The sequence below is a fragment of the Parus major genome, chromosome 2 (assembly GCF_001522545.3).
Source record: "Parus major isolate Abel chromosome 2, Parus_major1.1, whole genome shotgun sequence".
Lineage (NCBI taxonomy): Eukaryota > Metazoa > Chordata > Aves > Passeriformes > Paridae > Parus > Parus major.
In genome coordinates this window covers 49,778,818-49,805,544 of record NC_031769.1, presented here as the reverse complement: position 1 = coordinate 49,805,544, position 26,727 = coordinate 49,778,818, and the positions used below count along the sequence as shown (strand labels likewise).

The 26,727-nt window shown below is 36.1% G+C and overlaps 1 protein-coding gene across 1 annotated transcript in view; it reads left to right on the top strand.

The window, feature by feature from the left end:
- The window catches only part of CNTNAP2 (contactin associated protein 2), a 1,020,050-nt gene that overhangs the window by 334,346 nt on the left and 658,977 nt on the right, over positions 1 to 26,727 (top strand). Inside the window, exon 3 of the mRNA XM_015618213.3 lies at positions 15,045 to 15,238. Within this exon, the coding sequence (XP_015473699.1) occupies positions 15,045 to 15,238 (194 nt within the window). The remainder of the gene's footprint in view (positions 1 to 15,044; positions 15,239 to 26,727) is intronic.

The window sequence follows — 26,727 nt, the reverse complement described above, 5'->3', positions numbered from 1 at the left end:
CTATATTGATATGCAGTGGCTACAGAGCTAATTCAGAAAACTGCTCTCAACAAATTAGGACACACTTTAAAATGTAGCTGTCAAAGCACTCTCTGGTTCAAATTTAAAGGATATGTTGCACTGTGGATAGTGCTAGTGAAGGAAGATTATGTAAAAAACAGGATCATTTGTGTTTGTTCCTAAAGGGACCCTCAGGCCAGAGAGTTCGTAAATGTCTTTTCCGGATTTTATTAAGCTAATGTACCATGTCTGCATTTGATTTCTTTTTATTCCCAGAGGGATTATATTGTTCTTTTTAACTATGTTTGCTTGGAAGTATATAATGTGCTTCTACAATATAGAGTTGAGCATCTGAGCATCAAATTTCCTTTGCCAGATAAAGCTATAAAATGAAGTTCACCAATTTATCCAAGAATTTCTTTGAAAGAAGAGCTCATGCCAAATAAAAGAGGTAGATCCAAATGATAAAGCTAACCTTTTAAAACATTTTTCCCACTATAAAAAGAAGAACTTTTTTCCATTAAATTTTTTGGTCTGTGTTGGTGATTTGGCACAGTGAGTTAAAACCCCTGGAAATGCCCAGAAATTCAGTTTAATAGCAAAATAAAGTTTGGATATGGGTCGGGATAAAAAGGGTGTATAAAGATACTCTCACTTTGTAGATGGAAAAAACAAATTCCCTTCTCTGGATGAGGAGATCAAGGACTTCAGCTTTCTCACAAAACTTGTTCCCATGGAAAAGATTCTTTCACAGGAGAGAATATTTTAGCTGCTTGTTTGCATTTGATGCTGTGTTGTAATTTAGCTCCACCAAAAAGGACATGTTTAATCTATTGCAATAGTGGTACCTTCTGTGTCACAGCCATTTCCATGACCTCAGATTCCAACAGTTATTCACAGCTAATGGAAAGTGACATCACATAGTAAAGAGAGAGATCACCATGAAAAGTTTGAAAAGGTTATAACAAATTAAAAAGCTGATGGCTGTGGCAGAGGAATTGTTAAGTTTGTGACAGTGTGCAGTGATAATCAGCCTGATTAAAAAATGTGCAATAAAAATTGTTGTGTTTTTGGAATTCTGGAATGGACATGGAGATCTTGCAGATGCTAGATTCCTGAGGCTTGTCACTTCAGAAACTCAGCTTTAGTGTTGAAGAAACTTGTCACTACAGATCTGGCATGATAAGAGTGTAACAAAATATGTTCTGAGTTGCATGTAATCCTTCAGCAGATGAGTGTAGCTCCAGGGATTTTGACATGACACAAACTACTGTTTTAGATCATTTTCCATGGTGCTTGGCAATGCTAGCCTTATATGCAAATTTGTCAGGCAAAGTTGTACAAAGCAGGAGAAAATCAGTGGCACCTAAAACTATTTCAGCTACTGTGGATTTAAGGACACTTTAAGTACTGTGGATTTTTATGATAAAAGCTAGGAATGTTAAAATGTTGGTTGTGATCCAAACATTCAGTGTGCCAGGATAGATGTAACTAAGAGCTTCAGCTCTGTAAATAAAGATGGGTAGAAACCTTATCCCCTGAGGAATGTTGTGTCCAGAATACTTCACATTGTTTTGCTGATTAAGAATCAATTATGATTATTTTTTTATTCCAGATCTTGATGAAGACTATTAAATCACAGTTATCTTGGCTCGCAGATTTTTAAGAGAGTTTGTAAACCCAGCACTTAATCTTGCATGTTGCTGATCTCATTGTCTGGTTCCACAAGATGCACTTCTATCTTCTCTAAGGTCATTGTGCAGATACTGACACTACTCAATATAATGAGCTGTTAGCAGAATTTTAGACCTTGTAGAAGAATATTTATAAAGATAGCAAAATGGTGTTGCATCTGTTATAGGACAAGTTGAACCTCGTCTTATTTTTGTGACTCTAGTATTTTTGCACTGATGCAAGCAAATGATAGCTAAAGGAAGATGACACTTTCTAGTCCTATTTCACTAACTTCAGAGTGAAACTATTGGTAAATATTTTGTGATAAACTTTGTTTTTAATATATTAGATTTTTTCTTCTTCAAATTCATGATGTTATTACATAACTTCCTTTAAAAGACAAGAGTTTAAAAGCTAATTTTCTAATTTTCTATTCTTTTTGTACCAATTTCTACTTTTTCTTCCAGAATGAATTCAAGAAATTCACTCTACGTCTGACAGTCTCTGGGATTTCATGGGGGGGTTTTGTGTGTTTTGAAGGTTTTGTGTAGCAACCCTATTACTTCTCAAAATTACCTATTCAGAAAAAAGTGGAATTTTTTTGACCATGAGATATCAGGAAAGAAAATATGAAAATTGAAAAAGTCCACTTCCATGGCCATAGGATTCACAATATCAAGCATTTTAAATAAATATAAAGTTATATAATGAATAAGTAGACGTCAATGTCATGTGAAAAATTAATGTATTATCCTGATGTAGATAACAGTTGCTAGTACTGATTATGCAATACAGAGCAATTTTTTTTTAAAAGTAAAATGAAAAGGCAAGTGTGCAAAATCATGAGAATTTATTACTGAGTTGTTTTCTAGAGCAGAAATATTACCTAGCTTGGAAAATTTAGCAACAGAATTTCAGGAAAAATTTGATCCCCTGTAGATAAGAGGCTCTTGTTTAAGGAGAATAGGAAAGCATTTAGGGAGTAGGGCCTTTCTTCTATGAACTTAATAATATGAAATACCTTAGACTGTATAAGACAGTCAGATCATATACTATTTCCTCATCTCATCTCTTTTCAAGACTGAACAAGGCCTGGTCATTCAGCCTCTGCTTCACAGGATGAATGATCCAGCTCCCTATCCTTTTGGTCTTCCAGTGAATTTAGGATAGCACAGGAAAATCACAACCCCTAGTTGAATGGGAGAGTGGTGTCTGGGGTTGGAAAGGAAAAGCTGCAAAGACAAGAGACATCAGGAGGAGAAAAACAGAGCAAAGAGATACCTCTCCAGTGATGCACACAATTACACACAGACTGGGAAAGTAGAGCTGTGCCTGTTATTGAGACATTGTGCATCAGGGTGCAAGGAAAAGCTGGCGAAGGGGGAAATTTTGGCAGGAACATATTACAACCCACAACTTCGGATGAGAAAGTGGGTGCCATATTTTTTGAACAAATTAAGAACACCTCCAGATTGGATACCTTCATTCTCATGCAAAGCTCTAGTCTCTGACACCTGCTGGAAGGGTGGCACAGTGGGATGCAGTCAACTCAGTTATCTGGAGTGTGTCAGGAATAACTTAACAATATATTGATATATATGATATATATTTTGATAGATCAAATTATGTTACAGACATAAATGTTCTCACTGGAATAATATTTGTAATAAGTCTGCTTTATAAAATCTATGGCAAATAAAACTTTTTTTCTCCAGATACTACTAATAAGAAAAAAGAAATTCACTGTAGTAATAAAAAATAAAAGAGAAAAATAATTGCAGCAGCTTCATAAGCATTGGCTAGACCTTGTAAGTGACTCTGATTTTTGATGCTTAATTAGCATTGCCAAATCAGAAGCTAAATTATGGAATAAGATGCTTTTAAACCCACAATTAATAGCACATATTTTCTTCTCATTCATTCTTTTCAAAAACCTGTATTTAAATCTATATTATAACCATAATAGATACAATTATCATATCTCACTTTCTCTTTTTATGCCATGTGGTTTTGCCTGTTTAAAACATTTTTCAACACAATAATCATAGGATTTAATTTTTACAGAAGTAGTGATTTAGCTACTTTATTGCCTTAGAAACTCTTGCTGTCTACTTATTTCCTGGACTTCTGCCATAAGGAAAATCCCTCTGTCTTCAGTAGGAATCATATCCAGGTAACTGAAAGCAGAGAAACACTGTCTGTGATAAGTGGCTTTCTGCAATATAAAAGCGAATCACGAGAGCATGGAGAAGCTGTCATACAGCTGCATGGATGTTCCTGGACAATTTATCTTGAGCTGCAGTGCTGTTTCCTCATCCAGGCTCAGCAGATGGAAATTTTGTTGAAGACTGTTAGTAAGACTTGCTTGTTTCAACATGCAGGAAAAAACCATGGGATTTATTCAAGAAGAGAATGATGTAACTTATGTAAGGTCAGAGCAGCAAGCTCTGTGGGGTTGGAACCGTGGCTTGTGCATTCATGTTACCAGCTTTAGCAATACAGCATTCCTCATTCCTCATGTTTATTTTCTCAGTCTTCTGTTTCAGGTGAATGATGCATTTCAGGATCTTACACACACACAAACTAAAGCTATTTTTATCCTCACTTAAGGTTTTTTTTTGGGTTTTTTTTTTTTTTTTTTTTTTTTTTTTTCTTTTTTTTTTTGCCTGGGCATTGCTTCTGTCAAGCTAGGTGATTTCTGTCTTGAATACTCCTTTTGCTGCTGTGGCTGTTTCTTCATCTGTCAACTGCTGCTCTGTACCAACAGAAATTACTTAGGTCCAGCCTGCGGTCTAACTGTTTGAGGTGGTGGGATATTTTCTTTTCTCTTTGTTGGAAGATGTGGGTATATTCAGTTAGTCCAGACATGAAAAAGTTCTGTTTCTCAGCAATGTTGAGTCTTGACTGACAGAGTTTAAAAACATGCATTCAGAACATCTGTAGCCTGAAGAGCTTAAATGAAGAGTGTGGAAGCTGCAGAGAGATTAATTTCTGCCTAGGGAGCCATGCCATCCTAAGAGTGCTAGAGGGCTAATGGAGGCACGGTGAGAAGTGGGGAATGATTCAGGACACCTGAAGTTAAATCCTACTTTGAATCCTCCCCCAGACTATGCATGTTGAACCTTCCTACTCTAAAGCTAACATTTCCATATTCTCGCCCCATCTGTGGGTTAAAATTTTAAAAAGAAGGGTTGGAGTATGCGTTTGGGGCTTTTAATTTATTATAGTGTAATTTTTGAAATGCTCTGCTGAATGAACTTTGAGTTCTCATTAATTTATATTGAATAAAAATCCTAGCAGAATTTCTTACCCTGATTAGTGTCTAAAATGTATCGGATTAGTTAATCCCATGAGGATAAATTAGCATCTGATACCACTGCTAAGAGCACTGATACTTTTAGTAGTGTTATAACTTTTTCTGCTGGCTTTTTTTCCCTAATATAGGCTCACATGATTATAATGATTTTTGTATACAGTGCTATGTTTTGGCTCCAAGGAGTGTAAACTCATTAGGGAATCCTCATTGTTTATTAGTAGTTTACCGTAGACTTCAGGCAAATTGCAGCCCTAAAAAGTTGAATTCTACTGTGGTATAGTTCCATCTTGAAATGAACACATTATTTTGCAAATTAAAAAAAGAAGAAAATTGTTCTTCTGATACTGCTGTGACTCTGCATATGATATCAATGAATGTTTTGCTATTAGCAAAATAAAAGGCATAATATGAGCTTTCATCACCAAAATGGATGAAGTACAGAGTAATTTTTAAAAATGGAATATATTTTCTTAATGGAAAGAAAGGATAAGGATCTCTGTCCTGCTTGCAATAGATGCATTAATGAAAAAAAAATAAATTATCTTTTAACTTTGCTAAAACAGAAAGTGCCACAAATGCCTTGTATCAACTGCATATTAGATTTCAAAAGTCGTGTCTCAGTATTTTACAATACTGTGCTCCTGCTTGTTGAAGGAAAGCCAGAAGAATTAAGAAGGTTTACCAGGACAGATTGAGCAGTACCAATAGCTTTTATTCATGCATGGCACTGGTGGTACCAGAGTTCCTGTGACATCCTGAGCAACGCATGATTTGCAGAAGCATTTGGAAGCAGTGGCTAATCAATTAGACAGGGAGACAGGGATAGTCCTGTCCATTTCCTTGGATTGGGTCAATACCACATTGACACAAATAAGAGGATAGTGTATCTCTCTCTTACTGTTAATTTTCTGGGCAATTTGCATACAGAAAAGTCTCAGAAAACTATTTCTGGCTATTGAGAAAATTTTAGTTGCAATGGCCACTTTAATTTTTTACTTTCAATAATTTTATTCTTTTTTATGAAAATTCATTAGCTTCACTTAATTTTTTTTGTGGAAAATTATCAAAATGCACAGCGATTTTACCACTCAAGAAGGAAAGAATATTTCAGACTGCTTTATTAACAATTTTGATCTTTGAGAAACCACCGCCATTTGGGTTGAGACCAGCTGCTTGTAAATTCCTGTAAAATGGGAATTCAGGTTTAAAATTTTGAACAGATGGAAAAGTGTATAGAGGAAAATGCAGGTTTAGCCTGGATAGAAAACACTAGGGAAGCATCTTCAACCTGAATATATTCCTGAATGGATTTTTTTCTTGCCAGTCTCAAAAGAAGAACCTTATGAAAAGCAAGCAAACTAAAACCCCCAAACAACACCAACAGCAGTACGAAAAACAAACTGGTAGAAATAAAAAAAGTAATGGAGGACAAAGTGCTCAGTCTTCAAATTATGTAGCAGTCCAGGAGCTGAGCCCAGCTGGGTGTTACAAAAAACATCAGTAGCAGCCAGCAAAGGTTGACTGTTGGCAATCATTAATGGAGCTGGACCTTAGAACTACTGTATTTAATGTCAGGAGACAGGTATTTTTTTTTTCCACTTGCTGGGCTAAGACTCTTTAAGGGCCTGAAAGAGCTGGAGGGAGTACACCGTGAGAAAGGAATTTCAAGGGATATTTTTTTTTTTGTTGGAGACACAGACAAGGAGATTTGCAGTTAAAAAACATAGCTAGATAGTGAGTAGAATGAAATAATCATGTGGCTTCTATTTTTTCACAGTGAGCATTTCACTAGAGTGTTGTTTACACATCACTGGAATACTGGTATTTACTAAAACAGAAACCATGTTCCCTACAGGATCTCACACAGCAAGTCTCTGTAAGACTGGAGGTTCAGCTTTTATCTTTTATGGCTGAAGACTTGTCACAGAACAAGATATGTAAGCCAGAATTATACCATTTAATCATTTTTTATGTGCAATCATTTGAGGGAAAAATATTAATCAAGATAAGCTAGAGCACCATGATATAACTTTCAGTAATTCAGCTTTGCTTTCCATCAATTTGTGTGCTTAACTAATAGGAACAGGAGATGACTTAGGTGACTAAAGTGTTTAGGCATCTCATTGCTATTGAAATGGTATAAATCAGGTGCTGTAATACCTTAATTCCTTTTTCTCTGGCATCTCTACTAAGGATGGATCACAGCAGTTGCAAGAAAGCATCGTAATGAGCTCGTATCTGTATTTTAAAGTGATGTAAATGCTATTCAACTACAGTCAGTAAAACCTTGCTATTTGTTATCTGGACATCATTAGAATCTTGGATAAGAATCTACTAATCAGGGCTCAATTGCTTAGCACAGACACTGCAGAGGTAGTATCTGTTCTCCATTAACTATACACTTGCTAGCTCTTGCCAGAGATATGACCTGAGTAGTCAGAAAAACCCCAGTGCTGCAATGCATAAACATACAATGAGAGCCTTGTGTCGTGGTACTTGCAAAGGTGATGTGAGGAAAGGGAGATCTCTCTACCTCATCCTTTGCATGCCACTGTGGTTATTTTGTATGCAAGGGATTTGTATGGCAGGGTGCAGCGATCTGTTGCCTTGCCTCAACTTTCTGCCTAAAAAACAAGAAAACACCTCATGGAGAAGCTGCTTGATGCCTTGAATACAGATGATGCACACAGCATATTTAAATCTCATCCAAGTTTTGTTTAAGATTCCATTAGGATGCAGTTGTGAATGAGCTTCTTTTTGCATATGTAATTAGAAAGTAGAACAGATGGGAAAGGCATAGTTTAAAGTGATGTGTTCATTAAAATAACCAAAGCTGCAAAGTGTTTGTTCCCCAACAGTGAATTCAGGATATGAGACTCCTTAGGTTTCTGACTTTTTTTCCCTTACTTTGAATCTGACAACTGTGAATGACAACAATGAGTTCTCTTTTGCATCAATTTTTGTTAGATATCACCAGTGTTCCTTAGGGCAGATTGACTGTTCATTCCCTCATATGTGGTGTATGCTCAGTTAAGATATACTGGGAACCAGTGGGTATTAAGAAGCAGACAGTACATCAAGGGATTTATTTTAATTGCATTTACTGTAAGAATTATCTATTGGGGTTTAAAAAATAATATAGTGATTTTAATGTTCTTTTAAAAAAGATCTATGTGGACTGTATCCTGATAACTACTGTTATCCCCTGGGTTATTTCTACTTTTAACTTTCAGGATTTTAAATGAAAACGAAATAATTTTAAGAAATATAATTAGGGTTTTTTTACACATACAGACCCTGTCAAAATTTTTACAAGAAGGCAAATCTTTTAAAATTAGTCTTACAATATCCAAAAAATATTTTTTAAAGTGACTAAGGGCTGATCCTTACTCTCCTCTACCAAAATAGAAAAAAATGTTGCTTTACACAGTTTAAAATATGAAAAGCATACCCCCTTTATAGGCTTGCATCTTTCAGCTGCTAAGGAGAAAGGCTAATTTGAGCAATGAATATTGGATCTTTCCAACTTTCTACCCTGGCAAAATGAGTTTTATTAGATATATTTTATAAGGAACTTAGAGCTTCAGAGCTTACTGTCTCCTAATTCATGCTGCACTTCCAGAGAGCTGTGGAAACTCACAGAGAAGTAGGTCAAAGGCTGGATCTCATTTGCCAGTTTTTAGTAAATATGGTTTTATCTGTAAAATCTAATACTGAATTCTAGAGAAGAAGATATCTAGTTGTCATTTTTGTTCTCTTCTCTCATGCTGCTATTTTCTCAGTATTTTTTACCTTCAAAATATCAACCTTTGCTTCTCTTGAAGCCGAATGTTCATTATTTGCCCATCACTGGTGTTTTGCATGGTCTTGTCTGCAAATGCATCCCTGCTGTTATGTGCTAAAAAGAAGAGCTTTTCAAAAATGTAAAAAGCAAATCCCTACCCTGAAGATAGGGAATGGATTATAAATCCAAATTTATCTAGAAAAGCAGATGTATACAAGAAATAAACAAATGCATGCTGTTTATGATAAGGAAATAAATGTTTGTCCATGCCAGTATCAGGAAAAGATGTTCCAATTACAAGTGAAGCCCTGTAAGAGGGCTGAAGCGTCTTTGTTGGAGGATTCTATCAAGTACATGGAAAATGTGACTCTCCCTCAAAGGAACTCGAAGTGTGAAGTCTTTAATCATCCAGGATTTCTGTATAAGCATAACTTTTCCCAATGTGACTAGACCCACTGTAGTGTTCCAGGATTGAAAGGGACCTTAAAGGTTATCCAGTTTCAACACCTTCTACCAGAGCAGGAATCCCTTTTCAATGTGACCTTGAACACTGCCAGGAAGGGACCATCCACAGCTTCTCTGAGCAATTTGTTGCACTGTCTCACCAGCCTCAGAGTAAAGAATTTCTTCCTAATTTTTAACCTAAATCTCTCTCCTCTCTCTCTCAGTTTGAAGCCATTCTCCCTTGTCCTGTCACTACACACCCTTAGGAAAAAGTCTCTCTCCATCTTTCTTGTAGGCTCCCTTCAGGCACTGGAAGACTACAGTTAGTTCACCCCAAAGCTTTCTCTTTTATGCTCCAGCCCTCAGAGCATCTTGTGGCTTCCTCTGGACTTATTCCTATAGCTCCACATCCTTCCTTTGTTGGGGGCCTCACAGCTTGAAACAGTTTATTTTCTCTGAGTAATGTCTTTATCTAATGGACAGAGGAAGACAAGGCAAAAATGAAAACCTCCATTGATGTCCTACATAACTACAGTAGTGACAAAGAGTGAAGGTAGACTTATGCCATTTAGGAGTTTGGGTCTCTTATATTGTTTTCTAGGTACTGTAGAAAATGCCTGCCCATATTTTCTCTGAAGTGCAGTAAATGAATGGTCTCAGTATTTCAAAAATTTCTTTTTGGTTTTGATTTATCTTTTATGTAGCAAAATGACAAGCAATGTCTTGGAAAATAGCAAGGTGTCAAACAGTATTGATTTCATGCTATTGCAGTGACCTAGAAAGTGTTATTACTCATTGAAAGATTATGTTGGGGTTTTCCCATAAAAATAACTCTAGGAATGTTTCAGGCTATTATTACATAATTATTAAAAAATGTATTTTTTTTCCTTGCTGAAAGGGTATAGAATTATTCCATGATTAGATAAAATAATCCCCTGAATTGTAACTACCCCAATACTTACATCTATAATTTGCTTTCTAATGAAATTTCTGAATAAGGATCCTCTTCTTTTTTAATTCATTCAATTGAAACTTCTTTATTACTGATTTGGAAAGAGTAGAGCACTAGACTTACTGCAGTACTTGTATTTTTAATTTTGTAATTTGAGGTAGGGAGTGATGAACAAGAGAGACTAAAACATGAATGGATTCTTCCTGTGCAAATTAATATTTCCAGTTTTCATCATGAATGAAAATGAAGGTCCCAAATTTTCAAGAGAATTATTTCTAACTAAAAAAAACCCAGACATTTTCAAAATTCATCTGTGTCCCCGTTCTTATACCTATGTAAACTCAGTATCCTATGACAGTTCAGATAAAAATATAAAATGTGTAAGCCTACCCTAGCTTTGCTGCTTACTGACTGTTCATCATGGGGAATGATAAGAAAGTGAGGATAACTCATCATGTTGGCTGTCTTTGTGTGCAGTAAATAGGTGGTAACTCACTCCCCAACTTTAAATAACGAGCTGAAATGTGTAATTCATTAACATGAAGAAATTATACATGAAGAAATAGGCCCACATTGACTTAAATTCTTCATACTTCTTATAATATATTATGCATGTGTCACTCAGAGATAAACTATGTTTTTCATGCTGCTTTCTGTTCCACAGAATGTACCTGTGGAATAAAATGCAACAAAACCAGGAAATTAATAATTTAAAAAAATGAAGCCTTTCAACTTCAACTCTTGTAATGAAGCTAATACTCTCTGTAAGCAATCATTTTTATTTGGTGTAAAATCATTAACAATTTCCACTTTTACAAGTTCTTAGAATTCTGCATATAGTTTTATGTCTTCTCCATAAGACATGTCATGTGTTTGTTTCAGTAGTTTGGTCAGACTGCAGTAGGAGCAGATCAAATGACTTGTTTTGAAAATAAAGCTTTATGAAATCTTTCATAGTCACCTTTTGCTGCTGGCTGTGCTGGTTAAACTTATAGGCTTTTATGCACAGGAAGGATTCTTGGATGCCCAAAGATGTTTGGGCCACATGCTCAGTGATGACTTTATTGTTGCTTGGAGTTCTTTGCTGACAAAAGCCCAGAGTCATTCTTGCTCAAGTTTAGAAGAGTGCTGTAGAGTGTTATGTGGTATAAATCAGAGTATTTCATGACTTACTTGATTCATGTCATTGGGTCAAATATTTTGGCTGCTGACTGAATGAATGTGTTTAATCACATTAAATTCTGGAACAGCATAAAAATAAAAATAGGAAACAAACATTGTCTGCAATTGAATTCCTTGCACCATTACTACCAAAAAGCTCCATAAATGCTCCTTACCTTTTGAAGGAAAATAAACTTATATGTGTCTGTTTAGTATCTTTAAAACAATTTTTTAGTTCTAATCTCCTTCTAATTTTTAAGTCTATTGATTTCATAGTATATTGTGTTATTTGTCGTTAAAAGGCAGTACATGAAATGAGGAGAGCAACATATGAAACACATGTATCCAGTGCCTGTTTTTCTGACATAATAAAAAGTGTAAATAATAAATGTAATAAAATTCAGGATTTAGCCTATAACTATTAAAAATTAACAGTTTACACCAAGGGGTGAATAATAACTCTGAATAGCATTTATTCAACAATTTTAATATACCACTCTAGTTTCAGTATGACGTAGTGTTCCCTGTAAACTACTAACATGCTGTTAGTTTGTTCCTTCCCTAAAGATAATTTGTTATTCTTTCATGAAATACTGGTCATAAGTTTCTGTTTATTTCAAAAATAATATCATACTGTGTAAATTATGTTTGATTTCCAAATTCCTCACTCCTTCAAAAAGGCAAAATATATTATTTATCAGTAACTCCTCTTTTCCCAATTCATTATCAAACTAATCCTGAATTCCAGTGAAGAAGCAGGGTTTTATTCAGCAAAATATTTAATCATATGCAGAACTGTGAGCATGTGCACATTTATGGGGATATGAGATTTTTGTACCTACTTAGATTGAATGGAGATACAAATATGCTTAAATTCCTCCAGTGAATTCAGGGTGTCTTCAAGATTTCACAGTGGGGAAATTTGTATGTAATCCAGCATTTTCATAATGTTCTTAGATCATGCGCCTGAAAAGAAATTTTGAAGGGAAAAAAAAAGGATCCTCCATCTACTAGTGGTTACATGGTTCAGCAACAAAATGAACAAAGTAGTCATCTCCTCCCTAATTACACAGCTTGATGAATTAAAGTGGAAGAGGACAAATTTAATTGATGCTCACAGGCTTCTTCTGATGACTGGCAGATGACTGCCCTGCGTGCTCAGACTGACCACCATTCCTTTACAATGCTGCTCTGCTCAGCAGCACATTTAGCAGCAATGCAGTTTCTCCTTCATCCTTTTGACTATTTATTTATTAACTTGCTTGGAAAAGCCAGAAGGAAAATCTGAGACTGAGATATAGGAAAATATTGTTTGCTGCTCTTTGCAATATTGACTAAAAGTCTTGTCTCTTGCTTGTTAGAAATGGTTATAGGGAAGTCTGTCTGGTAAAACTAGCGTTTCCATCTCATGGCCTAGATGTGACTATTGTGTCACATCTCTAACTTTTCTTAAGTATGATGTGAAAAATGTTTTCCAGTTCTTCTTACATAAAAAAAAAACAACTGAGGAATGGAATATGAATTTTTATAAACTTTTCAAAGGATTTGTAGGTGAAGACTCTTTGAAACCTAGTTAAAATTTGCAATAACTGTTTATAAATTACCAAAGGTCAAAGTCTTGTCTCAGTAACATGAATGTGCTAAATAAAGAAATTATATCTTGTTATGGTTCAAAGTCTTTTCCTTTAAATGTGCTTAACAAAATCTCCTGGTCTAATGTAATTCTTCTGCATTATGGTAAAAAACATAATATCGATTTTAACCTTCATAATATTATAGTATGTCACGCTTTTTCAACAACTGTATTGATGAAGGAAATTTTATTGATCGACTGTTTAACTTTGTCTTTCATAAAAAAAAAAAATTTTCTAACATTTGAACCTTATTTTTTTCAGTGCCTATCACAGGGATTTTTTACAAAAGATCGTTTTTGTACTGTAGCAACTTCTTTTGTGTACCATTGATCTCAGCTATGTCAATTTGGTGAGGATATTAGGATAGGGAGAGAAAATATCATTTCTGCTATTAAAATAAGTATCTGGAGCTAACTCTTCCAATCTCCTTGCATAAGTTATGAAGAGGCTGCATTCTGTTTTGAATGATCAGTCTGCAGAACTAGTTCTAGTTTGAATTTGGGAATGTGTGGGAATATTTTTCCTGCTAGTGCTTTGCATTGAGGGTGGTTTTTTGGGTTTATTTGTCTTAAATAGCATTTAACAGCTAATGCACCCTGTTTACCTAATGTACCCTGTTAACCCTACAGTTAAAATACCCCGTTTATTTTGCTGGGGGCAGAGCAGGGAGAAAGCGTCTATTGTAAATCTTGAGAATTTTAACAAATTAGTTGTTATTGGTGTAGTGCTACACTTAATTACAATGAAAGGCAACCACATAAGGCAACAGATCATCCCATTGATATGACAACATTAAAATGTCCAATGACCTGTAAAAGTTAACACCTGTAGCAGCTGAATGAGTTTTAGGGTTGTCTAAGACTGAGGCAATGCTGCCGCCTAATGATGGGAGTATATAAAATGCATAAAACCAAGTTGCTTGTTTGGCAAGCAGGCTAGGCTTGTGACATCAATTGAAGGCTATAAGTGAAATTAAAAGCAATAAAAATTGGCCCATGGACTAGACTACATGATTTGATCATGTGCCAAGACATTTATTTGGTTCAAAGCTAAAAGCAAAATAAAACCCCTGTAAACCACATCAAGTCTGTAAACATTTTGTTTTCTGTGCATTAATGTCTGTTATGATTAGAAAGGGAATGATACTCCACTTTTTCTCTGTTTTGATAGATGAGTGTTTTTTTATTTCATATATTTCCTAATGCTTACCATTATAATAGGTAAATCATTATAATATCTATCTGGGAAATTTTATTATTCTCTGAAGAATCCTAATACAGTTTTCCCCTTAATATTTTTATTTCAGAGTAAGAAATTGCATTAATGTCTCAATATTACATTTATCAATGGATCACTGGCCTTCTTTATTTAGAACAGTTTAATGTAGTCTAGTGGCTGAGAAGAATATTAATAGTATTACTGTCAAGTTAATTCATAGACCCATAAAGAGCAATAACACTTGTGTAAGGCATCTGCCAATGTAATCTGTGACAGCTTGTACAACCAGTAGATAAAAGCTGGATCTAACCCTGCAGTATCTGCTCCTTTCTCCATTCTTCTGGTAGATCTTTCAGTTTATGCTCCATGCTGAAACATAAAAAAGCAGAGAACTTGCTCTTATTTCCTCTTTTTATCTATATTATCTCTTCAACCTGAACAGTTACTGAAAAGGCATAGAAAATTCAAATTTTTTATTGATTTATGACTTACTCTGACAAAGAACTTCATGGAAAACTGGTCAACCTTTGAAAAATTATAATTAGGCAAAAAAGTAATAAACTGTAATTAAAGCATTATAAAGGCATTGATTGGTTAGCAGGCATCCCATTAAATCATTATAATTATACAAAATATGATTAGGGCAATAGATATACTGTAGTTAAAGCCTGTGCTAAAGTTTGTTCTGCATTTTTTTTTTTGTAAAAATGGGAGCTCTTATTTCTTTTGTATGTCTTCAAATTTTTTTGGTACTCTATTCCTCTCAGCTGGGCTGACTTACAGCAATCAGCATCTTCACAATGAGTTCACATCAAAGCAGCTGCCTGAGATCTAAATCTCCCTTCTGCTTCTACACAACAGGTGCAGGAGGTTGGTCTCCATCAGACAGTGATCATTACCAATGGCTGCAGGTGGATTTTGGGAACAGGAAGCAGATCAGTGCTATTGCAACCCAAGGCAGGTACAGCAGCTCTGACTGGGTCACTCAATATCGGATGCTCTACAGCGATACGGGGAGAAACTGGAAGCCATACCACCAAGATGGAAACATCTGGGTAAGTAATTGCTGTGAAATGGAGGTGTGTGCTGTAATGAAGTTGGCCAGTGTTTTCTTGGGATCCTACAACTTGTACAACTCTTCAAGTGTTTATATCAGGGCAGAACCGAGCTTTGCTCAGTGATTTAAGTTGTAGTTGCTGTCAGGAGGGCTATCCCCAGATTAGCAAACCCATTTTGGGATGATGGTGTTTAGCAGAACATGAAAATATTTTTTGTTTGCTGGTATTGCTCGATGGATCTCTTATGCTTTGCCTCCTCTTTCCTTTTAACTAATTTAATGGAGTGGGACAGAATAGCGGCTTTGGAAATTTTCCTGTTAAAATTTTGGAAGGTAATTTTTTCTATGCATGTACATGTGCTGGAGAGCAATTTTATCATGTATGTATTGTTTTCCATATAAGTGCTACAGGGATGTGTTTGATTTAGCTGGGACTGGGAGAATATTCTTCACAGTACCCAGTATAGGAATGTGTTTTGGATTTGTGCTGGAAAGAGTGTTGTTGATTCATGGATGTTTTCCTTACTGCTGAGCAGTGCTTGCACAGCCTGAAGGCCTTTTCTACTTCTCACCTTTTTCCAGCAAGTAGGCTGTGGGTGCATAAGAAACTGTGAGGGGGCACAGCCAGGGCAGCTGGCTCCAGCTGACCACTGGGATATCCCTTACCATATGGAGTCATGCTCAGCATGTTGTACTGGGGGAAGGAAGATGACATTAGTTGTCCCAGGTCACTGTTACATGTGGAGTCCCGTTTCCCTTGGGATGGCCAGACAGCTGCCTGCCCATGGGAAGGGGTGAATGAGGTCCTTTATGACTTTGCATGAGTGTGGCTTTTGATTTACCTACGAAAGTGGCTGTATCTCAACCATGAGTTTTCCTACTTTTCCTGTTCTCTTCCTCATCCCACCGTGGGGGAGTGACTGAACAGCTGTGTGGTGCTTAGCTGCTGGCTGGGGTTAAAACATGACAAGGGATATTTATGCTATAATAATTTTAGGAAAAAGCATATAATTTGGCTTTGTTTTTTTACATTTTTCTGGATAAACTGCTAATTTCATTCTTGCTGAAAACACTAGCCTTCCATTTTGCTGACAAAAAAATGATAGCTATTACTTAACGTGCCTATACTCATAGAATTTCTTTCAGATGGTATTCTTTTTCAAAAGTATACTTTGAATACAGCAAAATGTTATTATTCTTTCTGAAACCAAATTAAATGGTTAGCTATTATGTCAAAGCAGACAAGATTTAGCAAAATGATATTTTAGATTCACATTTTTGCCAGGTGCTTCTTTTATTTAGGTCTGTTATTAAAAGTGAATGTCAAATATGGAGCATAAGGTGAATTATTTTATCTGTATAAGAGAAACTCAGTTAATATGTGGAGTGCGTAGAAACAGTCATTTTTTATTACAGTATCGATTTATTGAAAAAAATCTCCTCCATGTGCCAGATAGGTTTCTGAAAGAGGGAGAATTTAAGGCTGGGGAGGTTGACAACCTCGAAGAGAAAAAATATTGAATTTTGGCTTAGATTTCTTAGAACTTGGATATGAATGTTATTCATCAGGGTAGGGGATGACTTGTGCTTAAGCTTGATGAATATAAAAATTTCTCTTTTAAGGCCACTTACTGTAAACACTAAATGCTATAAATAATTTTATATATCTTCTCTAAATGTATAAAATCTTCTCCAACAACTACTGTTGAAATCGCCAAGAATGGGAGAAAGCTTTGCAGATGGCTGAGTGAATAATATATAAAGCAGAAGAGTTAAGCTGAGGAAAAATATGTTCTTAATAACTCCTGGTCATGCCTAGTTTGGTTGATTTAGTCACAGCTGTGATTGCTTGTTTCCAAAGCAGACCAGCTTTCCAAGAGAGGGTTTTGTAGCACTTCTTATACCATCATTTAATACAAAAATATTGATAGCTTCTTCATGCAATAACATTTCCTGTTTCTTTTTATTCGCACTTATATATGCTTGATGCATTTGGGGGAATACTATTGGTCTGTTATTGACCATTGACATAACTTGAAAAAGAGTGTGATAAGCCGTGCAGGTCTGCTGCTTTTATTTGGGATGCTGTCTTTGGATATATTTTATCAAGCTGGCTGCTGCAATACTGCTATTGTTCATGTCCCACAATTTTTACCCAATATTAGAAAAACTAATTAAAAAATAAATGCTACCTTATCCTTGCTTTTTTTAAGTGTAAAAGTGGGCTGTTACCAAAAAAAATAAAAAGGCCACGGTTCTTGACTTTAATTCTAGATGACCTAAAATAGTATTGCTTTGGTGGTTAAATGGTGTCTCAGCTTTGGTTTTATCTTGGAATCACTGTTTATTAGTCATTAATAAATATTCATCTTAATATGTTCTCAAAACAGGGGAGGTGCCTGAGCATGGAGAAATTATGTGTTCCTATTTTAGTAGTAGTTACAAAGAGACAGACTTCCCTGATGTGAAAACAGAATGGTGTGGATTTCCAATCAAATCTCCCATTTAGTGTCAGTTTGTACAAGAAATTAAAAGCAGTGGTAGATGTTAGGACCAGACTCACTGCATAAGCCAAGTATCTACCACGGGCATTTTAAACTCATAAAATCAGTTCTTCCTGACGGAAATTACTGTGGTGATCTTAAAAATCTCATGATTCTGGTGCCCTTAGAAATCTTTTTAGAAATAATTTATTCTTTACCTTTGGATTTGTACCTTTTAAGGGATTTATCCACAAGAGAAACACACTACACAGCCTTTGTTTAAAATTCCTCTTTCATTATCCCTATGCCTGAATGACATCGTTTTCTGACAGCAGTAAATTTAAAATTTAAATGCAAAAGCAAATTAAAAGAGGAAAAGAGAAGCGCAAAGTACAGCAATATTTAATACTAAAGTAGTTATGATATCAATTGACCCAGAGGATGAGATGTGAGAAAGGGAAATAAAAATAAAGCTAAATAGATGAATTGGAGAGAGAGCAAAGGAGAAATAATTTGCAATAGAGATCTAGTCCAGAACAAACCATTATAATCTGCATAAAAGGCTGAAGTGAACTCTTTCTGCATGCGTTAGTCAGGGAGGAAAAGAAGTTCTATAATTACCTACTAAGTAGGAAAGAAATCAAAAGGCTCTCAGGAAGTCTGTGATGGGGAAAGTGCTTTCAAGGTGAATTTAGAGTAAGCTTCCCAGTTCTGTGAAATAGATTTTGTGACCCCACCCCTCCTGGGCTTTTGGATATTTTCAATTTTCATGAATTTTAATAAGATGAGTGAATGTGGCCTCTTTCTATAAAATGCCTAGCAACTAGAGAATTTTGATCACCTCTCCTACCTTCACTCTTGTAGTCTGAGATTCTAATTTTGATAGGTCATGAGGTTTCCCTTTATAAATCAATCCACTGGGGTACTTCATGTACACAAAAAAAATAAAATCATCTTTGTTTTGGTACAGATGCTAATTTTTGTTTCTGTATCAATGCTATCTCTTTGCCTAATGAAGACGTACCAGACATGATTTTACATATAATACCTTTTCTATTTGATAACTCAGATATCGATGATATAAATTTCTCACTTTAACCATAATGCAAATATGCTCTATAGCTATAAGAAAATGCTGACATCATCTGAAGCATTGAGACTCAAATTATATGCATCAGTGGCAGACCCTCAGTATGTCTAACATTGAAATCTTTCCTACAGGAAATTGGAAGATCCTTGCTAGAATTGAGAGATCTTAGGAAGTATTGTCTTCTAAAATTTGATTACTCCAGTAGAAGTTGCTGTCAGCTCTCATCCATCTCATAATTTTATTCTTGGGGATATCAAAGTCACATAATCAGGGAATAAATTGTGTTTGAAGGGACCTGCAAGGGTCATAGAGTCCAGCTCCTGGCCCTGCACAGCCCCATCCCTAAGAGCCACACCATATGGCTCAGAATATTGTCCAAACACTTCTTGAACTCTTTAAGTTCCTCTTCCCTGGGCAGCCTGTTCCAGTGCCTGACCACATTTTTCTAGCATCCAACCTAACCCTGACACAACTTCAATCTATTCCCTTGAGTCCTATCACTGGCCACCACAGAGCACAGATCAGCATCTGGCACCCTCTTCCCCTCACAAGAAAGGTGTAGACTGCAATGAGGTCTCCCCCCAGTCTTTTCTGTGCTGAACACAGCAAGTGACCTCAGCCACTCCTTGTAACACTTCCTCTCAAGGTCTTTCACCATCCTAATTGCTCTCTTTTGAACATTCTCTGCTACCTTCATATCTTGCTTGTATTGTAGCACCCAGAACTGCCCCAAGCACTCGAGGCAAGGCCTCCCCAGAGCAGAGCAGGGAAAATCCCCTCCCTTCCCTTGCCCAGCTGGTGATGCTGTGCCTGATGCACCCCAGGACATGGTTGGCTCTCCTGGCTGCCAGGGCACTGCTGGCTCATATCTATCTTTCCATGGACTGGAACCCCCAGAAAATCCCTTTCTGAAGTGCTGCTTTCCAGCTTTTCATTGCCCAGCCTGTCCATCCCAAGTACAGAATCCACTTTCCTCTGATAAACTTCATGTGGTTGAGGATTTCCTATCCCTCTAATTTGTCCAAGTCTCACAGAAGGGCCTCTGCCTTCATTGGAGTCAAAAGCTCTTCTCAGTTTTGTGTTTTTTATGAACTTGCTTAGTGTCCCTTCCAGTCCTGTGTCCGAGTAATTTATGAAGATGCTGAAGAGCAGAGGGCTGAGGAGTGAGCCCTGCAGAACCCCACTAGTGACAGGTAACCATTCTGATGTGACCCCATTCACCATAACCCTTTGTGCCCAACCTCTCAGCCAGTTACTCACCCATCACATAATGTGTTTATCCAGCTGCAGACTGCACATTTTTTTCCAGAGGATATCAGAGAGTATCAAAAATTTTCCATAAATCTAAAAATATTATGGTAATTTTGAGGGGAAAAAAAGGGAAAGATAGTGTAGATTCTCTGCACACTACCTCCAAATTGTATTCTGTACCTGATTCTTATCTTTAGCCTCAGTGAACATCAGTGGAGCTGCAAAGATGTAAATGAAAGCAAATTTTTTGCTTTATTACAGAAAATTTAGACCTCGACAAAGTGGCTGCTGCTACAATTGAAAGCCATTATGTATTTCTGATATTATGGTTGTTTTTCTTTCAGTTTTAATTAAATTTAGAGTGTATTATGCATAACATCTGCTTTGGTATTATTTTTATTATTGAAAAGATATTGAGTACATAATTTTCACTATGAATAATGATTTTTGGAATGGAATTTGTCTACTTACCTACTGGATTTAAAACTTTTTTTAAAAAAAAGTCTGATACTTCTGATTCTCTTCGTTTTCTAGGTGAAATAGGCAGGAATCCACTGAATTAACTGCAAAATGAACTTTGCATTTCTCTGTGAACTGAGGAATAAGCTACTGCTTGAGCAATATATTCTCTTCATTTATATGAAGAGAATTTACATGGCTCCCCTTGGTATTGAAGGAAGTTGCTACAGCACAGTGGATTTAGCTTTTACAGGAAAACAAGCTCTCAGCATTTCGGAATATTTTGCTACAGGATTGAGCCAAAAGTCATTGCGAAAAAGCTCAAGTGAGTTAGATAATTAACTTTTTCAAGCTGTGCAAGACTTCAGATGTTTCATACTCTTGGGTGCCTTTGGAAATACCAACCATCAGACAGGCCTAAAGTAACATTTAATGACTAGATAGATATAAGGAAATCATACGCAGCTCTACCTAGCTGAAATTATTTGTAAGCCATCTGCTCAGAATTTCTGTTCATACTAACATGCATTTTCTGGTGAGATTATTCCAAGAAAATGTTTCAATCCTTAGCACATTCCCAAATCCCTTCCACCTGTTCTACAGAGCAACATTTTCAGCTAACCAAGGAATTAGTGCATACATCTTAGAGTACAATGATTTTTGTATAGCAACTACCACTGAAGAGGAATAAATTCTAGCATATACCCGCTATGTTAGGACATGTTTGCTTTGTGAAACCTGTCACTGCTTTTTCCTCTGAGAGGTAACTTATTTCCACAATCCTAAACTGAATATTAATGTACAATGATATGAAACACTTCTTGAGATCGATATTTAATGTTGTTTTCCTTTTTTTTGTGTTTACCTCATAAGATCTTAACTGGCAACTTACATCATAGAAAGATTTACTAGTTTAATGGGCTTATAGGCCTGGACATTTTATCTTTTTCTTAAGTACCTTTATTGAATTATGTTATTTTATTAAACCAATTTAGTTTACATGATATTATACTTTTTTTTATACTTATGGGAGCATTTAGAAAACATGAAATGTGATTAGAATGGTCTGTGACCTGACATTTGTTGTTTCTGGGCTGCTACTAGAATATCAGATATTGTGCAGACCTATTTAAACATGACAAAGTGGTTTGATGTATTAATCAGTGCAAAAGTTTTGACTAGTGTTTATAAGTATTTTGGGAATGTTGTTTTCTATCTAATGACTCCCTGACTTACCCCATCTGGAAGGGTTTTGTCTGGTATCTTGCTGTCTCCTTAGCAATGTCTCAAGGTTATCAGTGTCATATTCACTGGCTTTTAATTCTCCAGATAATTTATTACTAGAAACACCCTTTTCTCCTGGAATTTCCCATGTGACTTTTGTTAATTTCATCATACCTTACCCTGTCTGGATGGTCTGCCTCTGAGTACCTGTCTCCCCTAACTTTATAAGACAAAGATTGCTCCATTCACTTGCAATAGCCAATATCACCTTTATGGGTGTATTGAGAGAACGAGGAGTCATAACTCCTGCCCAAGTCACTTTGTCTCAGCCCTAAGTGGACATTGCTGACCTATACACTGAGGGTATAGGATACAGACTGAAAGGGTATGGATACAGAAAAAATATTTATATTGCTGTAGTAAACCTAAATTCTCTTATAGATCTAATGCAATAACCTGCACTATTATGTCAAATAAATACAATAAATTTTTAATAGGACACCTTTAAAAATTCAGGCAGTTGCTGAAAAGGAATTTTTAGAAACCCTGAAGAAAAGAAAGTTGAAGATAAGCATCAGTGCTATCCTGATGAAGCCTGTTTCCTCATCTACTCTTCTCCATGTGGAATCTCTTAAAAGAAACTCTGAAGATATTTTAATGCATTTAGGGAAACATACTTGGGGTTATCTGAAATATCATGGTAAAATATATCTTTGCCAAATGCTGTCACAGTCACAGACTGTATTTGTATTGAAATGTCAGAAGATCTGATAGCCTTTTAAATGTTGGAATACTAAGATTAACACCAAACTGGGCTAAACAGTAATGCTAGTTTAAACTACTGACTTTTCTGAAAACAAAAAAACAAAACCCAAAAAATGAAACAAAACAAAAAAGTCAAACCAAAAATATTTATGTATCTCTAATGAATTATTGATTTTATATATGAAGCTATATACTGCCTATAGGACCTTCTAAACATATTTTTGCTTAGAATCTTTTAAATCATATATTTTTGCAGGAAGAAAGATCTTTTATACTATTTTTAGAAGAAACATGGGGTTGTGAGATTGCTTATAACTTTCAATAACATCTTTAAAAATAAGCTGGCATTTGGAAATTGATTTGATCAGATGGAAAGTTATTTTCAATCTAAGGCGCTATTTCTTTTCCTGAAAGACTCTATAGTTGTGTTTGGCTATCTCCAGAAGCACAAGCAAATTTTTTTTTTTAATCTGTTACAGAGTATGCCAAGTAGACAGAGGACAAAATTCCTCCTGCTGTGGTATCAGAAAGCATCCCAGCCCTCCCTTGATTCTGTATAGGCCATTAAAAAAAAAAAAAAAAAAAAAAGGGTTAGCATATGAGAGATATGCTGTGTAGTCTGATAGAACATTTCCATTCTAAAGGACTATTTTCTAATCTGTTGTTTTTAGCCTCAGGGCTACTTATCTCTTTATGGTAAACCATCCAATTTTAAACACAGACATCTAAAGGCAGACCCCTAAATCCATTTTTTAGCTGTCAGATGGTTTTAAAATATCTAAGAATGTCCTGATCTCACAATGAATACAATGCCCAGGTCCCTAAGCCAGCCCAAAAGGCTACATGGTGTACTTAATCAGCCCAGCTATGACAATAGTCATAGTCATGGCTCCACAGCATCACATCTAGGCTAACATATCCTCGTTGAGAGCATCAATAGTCTCTTAAAACTCCTAGCACAGTTATCTAGGTCACCCTTAATCCCCTCCAGGAAGCCTGAACAAATGCTTAGATGATAGAACCAGAGGTGAATTTTCAAAGATTATATATTTTTACAGGTTCTTTGTAGAAACACTTTTTAATGTCTAGATTAAGTCTACTGAATGTGACTAAGTAAAATGAACTGTAGTGATTTCCTTGTGGCTTGTCAGCCCTGTTGTTTGGCTACAGTGTATGCATATATCAAGTAATTTATGAGTGTATGAATATATCAAGTAATTTGAGACTTCTTATAGAAGTAGGACAGCATATGACCAAAAGTCTGCTTTAGGGCACTTTTATTGGTGATAGAGACTGATTTTTTATTTTATATCATATATTGCATAAAAAGGTCACACTACTAAATGTAGCTAATCTCATTTGATAAAAGTATGGCTAGAAATAGAAGTTCCAGCGATCTCCACAGATGTAAAAAAACCCCAAACAGGTAGAGATAAATATATTTCATTTGCCTTAAGTTAAATTAGAAAAATGTGGAGTTACAAAGCACGAGTCTTGCCTTTTACTTAGTTGTTATATTTTGTTATGTTAAAAGATTTCTGTGATGTATTTGCCTTGCATAAAAAAAAAGTGTAGGATGTGGCACCTTGGTCAGAGCAACCCCTGCTATGAACACAGGCTGGAGGATGAACAGATGGAGAGCAGCCCTGCGGAGAAGGACCTGAAGGTGCTGGTGTTTGGGAGGCTGGACATGACCCAGCCATGGGCACTCCCAGCCCAGAGAGACAAACGTGTCCTGGGCTGCATCCAGAGCAGCAGGGCCAGGGAGGGGATTCTGCCCCTCTGCTCTGCTCTGCTGAGACCCCACCTGCATCAGCTCTGGGGTCCCCAAGATGGACCTGCTGGAGTGAGCCCAGAGGAGGCCACAAAGATAGTTAAGGGAATGGAGAACATCTTTTTTGAGAAAAGACTAAAATATTTGCATTTGTCAGGAAAAGAAAAATCTTCAGGCTGACCTGATTGCAGCCTTTCAGTGCCTGAAAGGAGCCTACAAGAAAGATGGAGAGGGACCTTTTAAGAGACTGTGTAGTGACATAACTAGGGGGAATGGCCTTAAATGGAGAGAGTAGGTTAAATCAGATATGGCAAAAAATTCTTTCCTGTGAGGGACTTGAATGGGTTGCCCGGAGAAAACATGAATGCCCTATCCTTGGATCTGCTTAAGGCCAGGGTTAGATGGAGCTCTGAGCAACCTGGTCTAGTGGAAGGTTCACAGCAAGGGAGTTTGACCCCGGTGATTTATTGAAGGTCCCTTCTAATCCAAACCATTCTATGATTTGATGAATACACCTCTGTATGTAGCTGTCAAAGATCTGATCTGTCAAGAGCTTCCTTAGTTTCTTCCTAGCTTTTTCACCATGAAACTCAAGAAATAGTTGCCCAAAGAGGTTTTGAGGGAGCTGAACCAAACAAGATACAGAAGGTCCTTACAGCCTTTTGATTCTGGATAATGTCTGAGATTTTCCCAAACAGCTAACTGTTAAAATGAAGAGGCAAATCAACTCTAATATATCTTGTATTTGATGCATATGGCTTTTATTTATCTTTGTAATTTACAGCTGGCTTCAGTTTCTGTGGTGAGATGCATCACAGAATATCCATCAACATTAGGAAACTTCAGATATTAGCTCTAAATTCAAGCCAAACGCCATTGGTAGCACCAATAGTCTACATTTTCCTTTTAATAGTGCATATGAAAAGTGATTTAGGTTCTGATCCATGAAATACTCCTGTGCCCAACTTCAAATGTTGAAATTAAATTAATAAAAGTAAATGTTTAAAATTGAGTTTACATGGTCAGAGAGTACATCCACAAAGTGTGTTGGTTCATATTCACAAAAAAAAGGAGCAATGGCCTTACTGAAGTTCTTTGTACAGTATCATACGACAGATAATAAAAACTTTAGCTGAATGGTATGCAAGTGTAAAACAGGAAATGTTCTCAGCCTTTGTTTTGCTTGGCCCTGGCAAAAATGAAACTGTACAGAGCTGTGGTGCTTCAGCCTGGTGCTTATTTGACGGACTTTTTAAAAAATATTTATGGTTAATTAATTTCCTTTTAAATTAATTATTAATTAAACTGAAAGGTACTCTTATCAGGAGAGCTCTTAGGCTGAGACAGCTACATACTGCAAATACTAAAATCCTTATGCTGGGAGATGGCTGTAGACAGCTTTATTTTTCTCTATAATATGTCCTGTAAACACTTGTGCTTGGTGGAATAGATGGGTTTCATGGGCTAGCACATGAAAGACGTTGTTGTTGGAATTTGGGTGAAACAAAGGCCATTTGCTGCACTACTTCTGTTGCCTGGGAGGCGTGGTATGAACAGAGCATAGCTTGTGAAAGTTGTCTCCCATTTGCCCCTCGGCTCATGTGGCGTTATCTCTCTGGTCAAGATGAAGTTAATTACCTGGGAGCAAGTGATGATTCAGTCAATGAGCATTCACTTCAATGTATATTTTTGGGCTTGTCCATATGTGGCATTTTACTTTCAGCCTCTGGTTGTCCCTAGAGAATGAGTACTTGCTTAATAGGGAGACTGGAGACTGAGATATGCAAAAAAAGGTGAGATAATGCATCATGGGAGGCTGACAATTTAAGGCCAAGTGCCTGACTTCAAAATCACACAGTTGCTCAATTAAGATTACTAAAAAAAATTATGTCACAAATATATGTGATTTGAAGCCTCCTTAATGCTAGAAAGTGGACTCCTTCCTTTGTGAAAATCACTTTCCATTCTTTTTTTCTTGTATTGAAATTAAATTAATTTAAAAATTAAATTAAAAAAAATTGGTAAAAAGAAGAAAACACTCTAATTTCTTTTACAGTATATAAGCTCTGATCAGCTTGAGAGGACAAATTCATTTTATGGGGAAATTTGACAATGCTGCTGCTGATGTACCATGTGTCTGTGGCTGTATAGATAACTTCAGCCTGAGGGGTCTTAATCTGACACCTTTCATGAGTGACAAATTGACATAAAAAATATGAAAAAGTTAGAACTGGGCTAAGAACTCCATTGTACTATTTATTAAATTTTCTTCTTGCCATGTATTTTTTACTTTTTAAAAAGATATTCAAACTCCTTAAGAATATAGAGTAGCACACTGCCTATTGACATGGATCTTATTCAGAAAGGCATATAAAGAAGCCTTCCACTTTTTAGGTGGAACTTAATTCCTGTTGAGTTCAATAGAAAGCATGAAGTAAAAT